At 42.5% G+C, this 11945-nt stretch overlaps 1 protein-coding gene across 1 annotated transcript in view; it reads left to right on the forward strand.

Moving 5' to 3' along the window:
• Nucleotides 1-8: 8 nt before the first annotated feature.
• The window catches only part of LOC140935073 (WD repeat-containing protein WRAP73-like), a 26184-nt gene continuing 14247 nt past the window's right edge, over nt 9-11945 (forward strand). The window contains exons 1-4 of the mRNA XM_073384610.1: nt 9-148; nt 508-603; nt 5706-5762; nt 6701-6817. Coding sequence (XP_073240711.1) covers nt 80-148; nt 508-603; nt 5706-5762; nt 6701-6817 — 339 coding nt within the window. The 5' untranslated portion in view covers nt 9-79. The remainder of the gene's footprint in view (nt 149-507; nt 604-5705; nt 5763-6700; nt 6818-11945) is intronic.

The following is an 11945-nucleotide window of genomic DNA, read 5'->3' on the forward strand; positions in this document are numbered from 1 at the left end:
TATATGTTTTCGCTTTGTTTTTGTGAGAGTATCATGTCGTGATTTGTTAATTGTCCCGGCAGAGTTACCTTAGCCCAAGATGAACTTTTCAGAACTCTTCAAACAGACCAACCAACTGAGCAAGTTTTCTCCAAATGGAAAGTACATGGTAATATTATGATCGTTGGTGATTGCTGTGTGCACGTAGCTCGCACGAAGTCATGTACGTTTCGATACAAGTTAATGTTCAGTCAACGTGTAAATAGTTTTGCGTACTTGGCTTAAAGAACGAAAAATAATCACTCCATATGTTTTTGTCGTTCAGGCGCAGATTATACGTAAAATGGTCGAAATTTTTGAGTAACTTCGGTGCTTGAGGTCGTATCAAAAAAGTGCTTGAAGTCGCGTCAAAACGACTTGTAGCGACATGACTTTGTATCGAAACGTCTGTTTTCCGGTTACACAGTACAAATGAATTTTTTTGTCCAAGTATGACTTCTCGTCATATGGTGTTATTTTCCCTTCAAGGGTAACTGCGTTCAGTATCGATTGCTTGTTCGAGATGTAAAAACCCTTCAGATTCTACAACTCTACACCTGTTTGGACGTTGTACAGTGCATAGAGGTAGGCATTAATGGACTGTATGTCCAAATTAGCTATTTGGGGTTAAATTTTAGGTAATAAAATACCTTTTTGTACTCCCAAACAACACGAGACGCAGATCAATATTTTGTGCGAGAAATGTGCTATGAATGATCTTCAAGACCCTATTTTACAGTTTCAGGTGGAAACTAGGCTGGAGTTGACCTTGTTTCGAAACATCCATTCCTGCTTTATTGTGTAAATCATGTTGTTCTTATCCTAACTAGTATTTTTTAAGCATAACTTCCTTTAGAAATTAAGGAAAGAGGTTTGTATCAAAACAAGCTCAACCTTGGGCACACATTCACTCAAAGGCAAGGGCACAAAGCCGACAACCAAAAAATGGCCTACTTGAAGCTCAAGCACTTGTACAAAAGAGGAGATACATTTATACCTGGGATATATATATCGTGGCTCAATTTAATCCTTGGTTCAAAGCTTCTTTCTCTCTTTTTTCTTTTCTATGTTTGTCTCTTTTTCTTTTTTCAAACTCATCACTGTGACATTATCATACATTGCCATATCCTAAAATATAACAAAATAAACTTTAATCCAAAGATGATTTTGGACCACAAGATATATGTACATTGAGGATGAATGAAGTAGAGAGACTGATGATGAGCGTTTCTGAAGTGATGGTGTAGAATTTCAATACTTCTGAAGATTATTGCACACGTTGAACACATACCTTTCCAAGGGATTTTATTTATGCAAGTGCATTTCCTCACCATTTTGTTGAAGAATTCCTTTTTTAACAAAATGTAAATTAGCACTTGAAGTGAGTGCTTAGGGTCTTGGTGGGTATTACAGCGTGTAAATACAATGGCCCAATTTCTTTACCGCATCTTAGCCTGCAAATTATTTTATTTCCGCTTGCCGCAACTCTCCTTGAAGAGAGGCTATTGCTAGAAAAAAAAAATTATGTCTGCATTTTCTTGCTACGTGTAGCTCCTGATTTTTATTCACAGCAAAGCAGAGAACAATATTTAGATAAATTTATTGACTCATAAGTGCACATACATGTAAGTGTACATACACAAGAAATCAAAGAGCAGAAGAGCAGTCTGCAGGCCCTAGAAGTTGAGTTCTGTATTAACAATGCCAATATCTACCCAATTAAACTCATCAAAAGATGAGCTTGGAAGGAGGTGCCTTAAAGGTGAAAATATAGCTTATAGCAAAGAAGGGGAGCATTGCCTTGGAGGTAAGCATGGGAACCAAGCAAGCGCCAACCACCCAGCACCGTCATACTGAAAGAGTTCAGTGGAATACTTACCACAACCCATACTTACCTATCCGGGAATGGCAGGAGTGGCAGCAAAACCAACAGATATCACAGGCTGTAAACAGCGTGGATCTGCAAAGATCAGCAAAGCAAAGCAGAGCTGAGATATGCAATCTCATGTCAGCCTGAGCAAACCAAGTGGCCCAACACCCCCCATTCCCTCCCCCTCAATGAAGGTATAAAACAAAGAAGTAAGTAAGCTGGGATCATGACAAACCAGCCAAAGCCTCTGCAGGAGTGCAAATTTACACCTTGTAAGCATTGCTCATTGAGCATCCCAGTGCTTAAATGAGGGAATTCGGGAAGTCCCTGCCTCGTTGCTCTAGTGGCCACACCTTTTTCTTTTTGAAGAGGCGCCACTCTAATTTCGTAACCAACTTCCAGAGGTGGTAATGGTTGTGTTGTCTGATCATGGTAACTCCTTCTGTCTTATTAACTCAATCTTCTTTTCAACACCTTTGATTATGTGAGGACATAGCGAGGCTGAGGCAGTTGGCTTTAGTGTCTTAGTTCTTTGAGACAAGAGCCTCTGGGCAGCACCTGATGCAATGGTTTCAACAGGCTTGTTCCTGTATTCTAAAAGGGCAAGCCAAGGATCTCTTCAATCTCAAAGTGCTTTCTTGAATGGCTCTTGGTGACCTTAACTGTATTTTCTGGCTTTACCATTAGACTAATTTGGTGGTGTGGAGATGATTTTACATGCTTGAATTCCCACTCTTCAGTGAACCTTCTGAACTCATCACTTACATGTATTAGTTGAGGCCCATTGTCGAAGACTACATTTAGGACGTCGGGTGTTCCATGTACTTAAATTTTTAAATTGTTCCTTTAAGAACTAAATGACGGTTGGAGAAGTTTTGCCACTGAGTTATTGAACTTAAACAAAGTCTGAGTAGTAATCCACCAGAACAACCATACTCTTTCTTCTGAAGTGTGAACAGGGCCATGGCTTACCTCGGCTCCAGGGACAATTAGGCACTTTAGAGGCTTGTTTAGGTTCTTTAGAGTTTCCTGCATGGAATTCTGCACACACAGAGCATTGAAATATGACTTCTTTAAAATGTTGCTGTTTGTATGAGGCTAGAGCTCTAAAGGCTCTTGCTTTTCCAAGGCATGATTTAATACCAAGATAACTTGTGCGACTTTGTGTGGTGATTTCTGGTCTGATCACCCTAGGGATAATGATGCGTTGACTTCCATTGTGCAGGTAGATTTCCTCTTTATAATATTATTCCAGTATTCTTGAACAGGTATGGGTACCTCACTTTTCAGTTCAGGCCATCCTACCAACATTATTGCCTTTAAGCTTTGGAGTTCTTCATCTTGTTCGGTCGCTTCTGTGGTTGCGCTAAACTTCCACTTGAACATGTGAAGGAGTCCAACGGGTTTAAGGCTTCAACCTCTGAGGCAAACACTTGGAACTCTTCATCTTCTTCTCATTTGCTGGCAAGATAAGCTCTTGATGGGTGATCTGCTAATTTGTGAGCCAGGCTTGTACATTACATCCAAATTAAACTGTTGTAGGGGTAATAACATTCTCTGTTACCTTCCCAGAGCTGTTAGCATGGATATCTTGAAAATTGATTGAAATGGCTTGTGATCTGGTTCTACAGTGTTCTTGTCTCGCCGTGAAAGGTATTAGTTGAAGTAGTGGTAGGCGAACATGATTATTGTGCATAATTAGTTTGCTCTGTTGGTGTTAATGTCTTTGATGTAAGCACAACTGGCTGGCTGTTCTGGAGAACCACAGAGCCCATTATTCTCTCTCTTGCATCACATGTAGGGTGACTTCTTTATCGTAGTACAGTGTATTTAAGAACGGGCTGGTTCGCCCCTAGCATCTTAATTTCTTGGAAGGCTTTATCACCTTTCCTTAACTGTATCACCTTCTCCTTATCAGGATCTGCTTTGAGTCCATCCTTGCTTATGATCATGTGACCATAAACTTCACTTCAGGCTTCTTCAACTCCATTTTGCTGCTGTTTGGGTTAAGATTACCTTTGCGTACTCTTTCTAGTAATTTGATTAAGTTCTTATCATGATTACTGACTTCTTGCTCTCCCATTGCAGCAAATCCCATAACAAAGATGTGATATCTAATCACGTCTACACCTTCCATTTACGTCTGACAGTTTTTCCTGTTGGATACTCTCAAATTCCTTTAGGTGCAAGGCTTAAACCATATTAAGGGCATACGCAGACAATGGTAGTGTCCAAAACTATCTGCTGCTGCTTTCATCAAGCGTACTGATGGCATCTGGTATTTAGGATGCTGAATTACTTTGTTCAGTTCCTGAGAGTCTAAGCATAATATTCAGAATGTCAGTTTTTGGCAGCCACTGTCACAATTATTGCTGATCTACTCTGTACGGGCTGCTTTTTCACAATGATACTATTTCTTTCTAGATCTCTGAGCTTCCCTGCCACTTCCCTCTTTAGGGCTACGGGTATGTGTCTAGAGGTGTGACATACTGGAACTGCTGAGGGATCGACTACAAATCTGCTAGTACCAATGTGTCTAAGATCTTTGAAGACATCACCATAATCTCTCAGTATACTCTCTGCTGATAAGAGAGCTTGTTTGTCATCCAAGACTAGAACTTCAGCTTGAGATGCTACTGTGAGAGGTTTTACTTTTGACTGGTTTCTGTGGATAGGAAAGCCTTTTATTATTTGTTTCACCTATGACTTGAAACTTTGAAACAATAATCAGGTACACTGTAGCCATCAAGTACACTATAATTTAATATTAAAGCTTGGTTTTGCTAGTTTCCATGGATTGCCATCTTGCTTGATAATCAGCAAATCTCTATAGCTGAGTACATTACAGGTGACTTCTGTACCCAGCTGACATTTAAGCTTGGTTTCCAGCTTGTTTTGATTGTAGAAACTGAGTTTTGGGAACAATCAATTACCACAGGACTCCATAATTGAAATATCTTCCTGTTTGAGAACTGGTTCCTCTGAATCTGACTTTTCTTAGCTTTCTTTTAGGATTTCTTCTTCAGGCCATACACATGCTCGCAAAATTATCTTAATGCCACTTGTGTTGGGTACAACCGTTCCTGCACTTCTTATTACCAGTGCACAGGAACAAAAGGAAAGCTTCTTTGAAAGAAATCTCTTACATGTGTGTACACACTAGAGACAAAACGATTGATATTGTGTGTTCTAATGAAATAACCAAGAAGCAATTGGAGTCAATAAAAGTGACACCACTAGCCTGATGAAATGTAAATCTCATAGCTATAGGGGAAAGTAAGAGTTCCAAGAAGCCACCAAAAAGCAGGAAATAAACAAGGAAAGAATAGTTTTGACCCCTACTGGAAGCGAAACAACATTCATGTATGTCAACGAGGCCAATGACTAATCTGTCACAGATTAATTCATCTGTTATGGTTCCAAATTCACAAGACAACGCAAGCTTTCGAAGGCGAGTGATGTAGTTGTCAATTGATTCTCCTTTGTTTTGCTCACAAGAATTAAAGACATGCCATTCATAAAATAATTATGTTGTGTTGGGGCTTGAAATGTAGTTTTCTAATGCATTCATGCATGCTTGCTTATTATTCCTGTTCTTGTCCAAGGTCTTAAGATTAAGAATGTATCTTTACAGCACCTACATTTTGTGTACCAGTATTGAATAATACAAAAATTAATGTAATCTATGATAATCATGACTTCACTTTACTTGACTTTAGTATTCTTTTAGCATTACACTCTTGCAATGTTGGATTCGATTTATTTCTTGCTTCATTTTTCTATTTATGTTTTATCCCACCTTTGAACTGGCATGCAGTGGTCTTCTGATTCTTTATACATCCTTTGTGGAATGTTTAAGAGAGGGATTATACAGGTATCGACATATTTTAAGTGTGTTGAGATGTTTCCAATTACATGTACATGTACCCTATTGGTACTTAATTTTACAGACCCATCTAAGCATATTTTGCTATCGTTAATTAGCCTGTGTAGCCTGGTGGCTTTGGTTGGACGTGTAAAACAAGCCAGATGCCTCTCAGTAGTGCGCCCAACAAACTGTCATGCTACGCTGGCTTTCGTAAGATAGTTACAAAATTTATAAATATATAAATTATACAAGTTATTGAATAAATCCTTGTGAAATTTAATACCCCCCCATAATGAAAACTTTATTCAACAACATAGACAGGATTTGTACAGTCAAGTATATATTATGATAAGTTCAATTTTGTATCTTCTTTTGTGAAATACCAGTTTAATAATAGTTTATCTTAATAGTTATTTTTTTGTGTTTTGTTTGCTCCAGTTTATTTAAAAAATTTTCAAAGTTCAGAGACTTTTTGTAAATAAAAAGAAGCTGAGAACGTTTAAATTGCAAAGATTAATACCCTCTTGTTGATCTTAATTTTGCCTATTGAAATTGTGATAATAAAGCCACATAAAATACTGTGTCACAAAAACTGTGAAATTAAGTACCTGAGATATATTGAAGTACCAATAAGTTGTGCTGAAGCCGGCTTACTAATACTTTTTTGTTTGTGTTGTTCTTTCGATTAGTGCTTATAATGAAGAAATTGGTTTTCCTCAATTGTCTTTCAATGTATGGCTCCATTAAAGTCAGCTTGGCAATTGAATGTACAATGTACCCTTTAAGTCAATTTTACAAAGCAATGAGCAGGATCATTATTATTAGTAAATTTAGTAGTGCAGTTTTTTCATTTATTATTGTCTTATTAAACAATAATAACAACAGAAGAAAAAAAAGAAACAACAAAACAGTAATGCTGATTGTACAATGTAATTATGCATTAGGTTTGGTCATTGGAGAAACCTGATTGGACATGTAAGATAGACGAGGGATTAGCTGGACTGACAGCTGTGAGATGGAGTCCAGATGGTCGCCACATCTTGTCAACGGCTGATTTTCAGGTAAGGTTACAATACAGTTATTATATAGGTCTTTCAAAGGTTACACCAGTATTTAACGCCTGAGTCGCGCATGGAGGTTCGGTGCCAAGGGACCTGGGGGCTGGAGCTGCCGACCCCTAGCCCTTAGTAGTAAGAACGCCCCACACCAACCCTGCTAAAGTCCCTCCGGGATGAGCCAGCCCGGAGTGATGGGGGCTTGTGACCAATAAGCCACAGCCTCCGTGAGGGGGGTGGGGGGAGCAGACCTGAGGCACCCAACCCTAGTAGCAAAAAAGCCCACAAACACCATACTGTACCTGCAACGCCAATTGACCGGAAACCTGGATAAGAGAGCCAGCTGATGTACGGGTATAGCACTGATATGCATCACTAAACCATCACCCCAAGAACTTAATCAGGTGATCTGGAAGTCCCGGGGATGCCACTGTTCTAGCAGCACCGATACGGAAGCTATGGCCAGAGTAACTACCCCAAAGGCCTGCCAAATGTAGAATAGACTGTACTGAGGACGACAGCAGCTGATGTGTCAAGGGACGACCCTCTGTATAGCAAAACAATGGCCCTGGGGAAGGGCCACTCACCGCCAGTAAGTTGCACAATGCCTCTACTGGGCAGACAGTGTTATTGCCCCGTCCTATGTACACCTGTAAGTGTCACAGCCAAGACCAAAGGGATCCGTCTTTGAACACTTGATGTGAGTTTTTTGAAACACGTAGGATCCCCCAAGGAATCGGCCTGCACATCACTCACCCCCCAGATGAATGCTTTGGACAAACGGTGTATTAGTAGTAAATTTGCCAGCACTTAAAAAGCCAAAGAAACCAAGTCAGCTTGCCGCCCAGAGCATGACGGGGTCCCTGGAGTACAGATTTAGAGCGCGCTTAACAACGTGCAAGATATCGATAGTGATGGGAAGGCGCTTAGGGATGAGGAACCTTGCACATGCCTAACCCCCCTCAGAAGACGCTGAAGCTGCAAACAATTTGTAAGAGGATCTGATAACCCATTGTTAATGTGAAAGGACTGCACCGCGCTAAGGTACACGTTGATGGATGAATGATTAAAGCTACTACTACTGTGGCCGAGCAAGAGCATGCCTCCATTCAGCACGCCTCTTCCAGGTCTCCCTATCCAACATAGATGATTAAGACTATCCGCCAACAACGTGCCAAAATGAATGAGAGTCTTCTTTTGGGCTGGGAGAAGGGCACCATTAAGACTAAGACGGTCATCTTGACGGCAGAACTCAACGTAGCGACGTTGTGCGGAGAAGTACACCTGATGCGTAGACGGAGCAAGGCCCTTGGTGAGGAAGAAATGGCACTAATCTGTCATGCGACACGTAGGGCTGTGAGGAGATCCGGGGGGGGGGGGCAGGAAGGCGTCAGCCTTCTCTGCTTGAAGGGCTAGGTGCCGGAAACGCTGAAACTGGAAACGGGATAGAGTATCAGTAACTAGGTTAACTTTAGCATGAACAAATGAGGCCTTAAAGGGAAAGTAATGGCGCACTGCTAACAATGCTACGAAATGCATCGGAACCATTAAAGGAAGAATCTCTAGAGGTGCCAAAAGACAGAACAGCTACCACCATTTCATTGTCATACCAGAACTCGACCCTCCTCGAGGACCATTGACACGCAGCCACAACAACGGGAAAGAGTTCCTTGTACACAATAAACAGGGGTTGCTGTGATGCTAACCACAAACCTCAAAACCACTGGTCGTTGAAGATAGCACTATAGCACAGAGTACCTGCGGCATCGAATGAAACTTGGAAATCAGGAAGAAAGCTTATTCTGACATCAAGAAGAAACTAAGCCTATCCCACCTTTACAAAAGACTGCGCCACCAAGTCAAGTCCAGACGGAATTCCTGCTTTAAACGAATTGGATTGAATAAAATTTAAACGAATTGAATTGGATGGTCATTACGTTGGTTAGTACTCTGTAAGTTACTCATGCGATGGGGAGACGTTCTAACCTGGAGGGGGGGGGGGGGGGGGGCTATCTTGCACGCACTGGTGGAGGTGGCCAATAAGGGACTCAGCAGGGTAATGATTCGCTCTCTCTTTTCAGCGGGAAGCCGGGCCTGTGGCATGACTGAGCCCAGTAAGTAGACGGGCCCTCCAGCTTGTTCGGGTGAAGAGGAAGGCCAAGTTTGGAAATAATACATGCTGAATACACGCCTGCAAATTGTTGCGACACACCGAGGAGGCTGGGGGACCCAACGTGAGAGTGATCTAAATAATGACGAAAGCAATCAACACCGTGGCGAGAGGTCAGCATCCACTGGACCATGTCCGCAATAGCAGTAAAAATGTATGGAGCCGACTAAAGACCAAACAGGAGCGCCAGGGCCACGTAGTATTTTTCCCGTCAATTCATTCCCAAAAGCTGGCGATCCAAAGGACGAATAGCAGCATTGCGATAGGCGCTGGCCACGTCAAACTTCGCAATCAGTGCCACGGCCTCTGGCCATGATATCGAAGGTAGAACATATGTTGGATGAGGCTGACTGCAAGGAGTCTGACAATGCCTCGAAGCTAATGCGAAAAGCATTGTGGCGACCATTTGAAACGTATGCCGCTGCTGCCCTATCAGGGTAATCAACCAACTCCGCTTGGAACTGAGAAAACTGTAACGGACACACTAAATGTACAGGTGCTAAAGGTGAAAACGAGCCGACAGGAACGGACATGTCACGAGAATCGACAGAACTAGAGCAAAACGAAGCCGCTGAGGAAGGCAGTCTACAAGGGTGGTCAGGACGAACAGGAACAGTACATACACAATTTACAGGAAACACTGTACGCGGCTGGACCCCCCTTAGTACCTCCCTCCTGAGGCAGGGGAGTGGGAGCGAGAGCGATTGGTGCCAGGGGAAAGAAACAGGTAGCGTACCCTCGGATGGTCTCCGTCACATGAGCTGCAGACGTGGCAGAAGCGGGACTCCCCAAAAGGCCAAAGGCAACGACCTCTGTTCTATGAGATACAGTATGGGGGCGGGCTTTGTTTCCCCAGTTAGCTGCCACTAGTGTGGATTGGCTGAGGACGACGGCAATGAGGTGGAGAGAGGTGGCAAGCACAAGCGAAAATTCATCCTGGAACAGTCAGATGCCCCAGTTGCCGCAGCATCCTTTCGAAAGGTAAGGTCGTACTCTAACGGTAGCCACGCACGACCAGGTGTTTGGCGGGCATTTTGGATGATCAGCAACTTGTATTTAGGTCAGGTCTGACCAGCGATGGCGATGGGAAGCACAGATTACAACACAGATTACAGAATTTTGGTAGATAGCAAAAGCCTTTGTCCAAGTAAGAATGTCTTCTACTTCAAACAACTGACACTTTTTGGAGACCAATGGCTTGCCATCCAGAAATGACTGTGGCTCAGCTCCTGGTCGACACCACAGAGATTGGCCGACAACAAGTCAGCTAATTCCACAAACTCGCCACTGGTAATTTTTTGACCAATTTTGCAGGGATGGGAACACGACCCGGGCCCACCACAAACGGCTTATCGCAAGATGGGGCCAAACTGTTGCTGCCCAAAGAGAGGCTGGAAATATTTAATGCTATAATTGGAGCAGCGATCGATTGAGCAAGGCAGACCGAGCAAGAGCCGGTGATGGTGGGAACGGCGGTGAACGTAGACAAAAATGACGGTAATCTCAACATACCTGAAGCGGAGGCAAGCGAACTGGCAGCAACCATTGCTGAACTGGAAACAGCGCTGGAAACAGAAGGAGGAGGAGGAGGAGCCACTTTGGAAACTGGAGCGGCGTGGCTCTCTACACAAAGCGTACGACAAAAGTCGGTAGGGAATGTTGAAGCGCGTGGGCCACCGCGACCGCGATCTGGTTTGAAAGCGAATTCGATGCTCCCGATGAAGTTGTTGTGATTGCCACTGAATCCGCTGATGATGGAAGAATCGAGGTAGAAACAATTGGCAACAAGTCTGCCGACAAAGTATTGAACGTAGATCGCGGAGTTGTCATACTGCAAACTTGGAAATAACCAGAAACGAATAGGCCAACCCACGAGTACCGCGCAATAATGCAATGCGGCGAAAAAACACTAGTGATCTTCAAACTGAACGAGACGCCCTATGAAGTCCGAGACAAAACACTAAAAGTGAGCAACACTGCGCAAGATGCCCGAAACACTACGCACTGAAAAACTATGAGCACATGTAAACGCGCACGCATAAATTGCAACAGTAAACTGCTGACCAAGGGGGCATTTGAAATTGTCCGCAACAGGCCTAGGACAGTAACACAAACCCTGCCAAAAACGCCAGAGCACGCCAACGAAACGCTAACAAACGCCAACGCTGAGCTAATGCCCAGCCAACTACTGAGCAGCTAGATCCTCCTCGTTAACTAAGTCAATAAGTATATTTACTTTCATTCCACCTACATTAGAACCCTAACAAAGAGCTTGCCCTAATAGTTTGAATACTTGCTAGTTAATCTGAAGAATTTATGTGTAAGCAGCTGTTTTTATAGTAATGTAAAATTATTTTAAATTTGTTGATTCCTTCTCCAATCCCTTTTTCACACTGGACGAATGGACCACCTAAATTATTTTTTTAGTGTAGCACACCTCAGTTATTTGTTCTTTTCTACTCTTTATAGTTCCTTGAAACAACTTTTAATCATCTCTACATTGTACAAAAAAAAATGTATATCAATATTTAATAAAAGCCATATCCCTATTAGACATAGCCTGTTCCAGGCGTTGGGATAGTGGATTGTGGTGCGAAGTCAGAGAACGGGAAAAAATAAGGAAGAGATGGAGAAAGGAGGGACTCACCCGCTACTCCACCCCCTCACTGTTTTTTTCTGCTCACATCTCTTTGCACCGTCCTCACGATTCAAACATCTCCTCCCATCGGTGGGGGCTCTCTTATTTAGCAAAAACCGGGGTATGTCAATTGGTGCCTAATGAACAGGATACGGTTTACTCTGTTTACATCGTTCTTGAGTCTTTTTTCTCTCTTTAGAGTCTTGACCAAGGTCTTTTTTTTGGACCAGAAGCATCTTGACTGTCTATTATGAACTGACTATAATGTCTTACAGTATGCTTGAAGAAACTATGATAATATTATCAGGATGGGCCCCTGCTATTAT

This window comes from Porites lutea, chromosome 1, assembly GCF_958299795.1.
Source record: "Porites lutea chromosome 1, jaPorLute2.1, whole genome shotgun sequence".
Lineage (NCBI taxonomy): Eukaryota > Metazoa > Cnidaria > Anthozoa > Scleractinia > Poritidae > Porites > Porites lutea.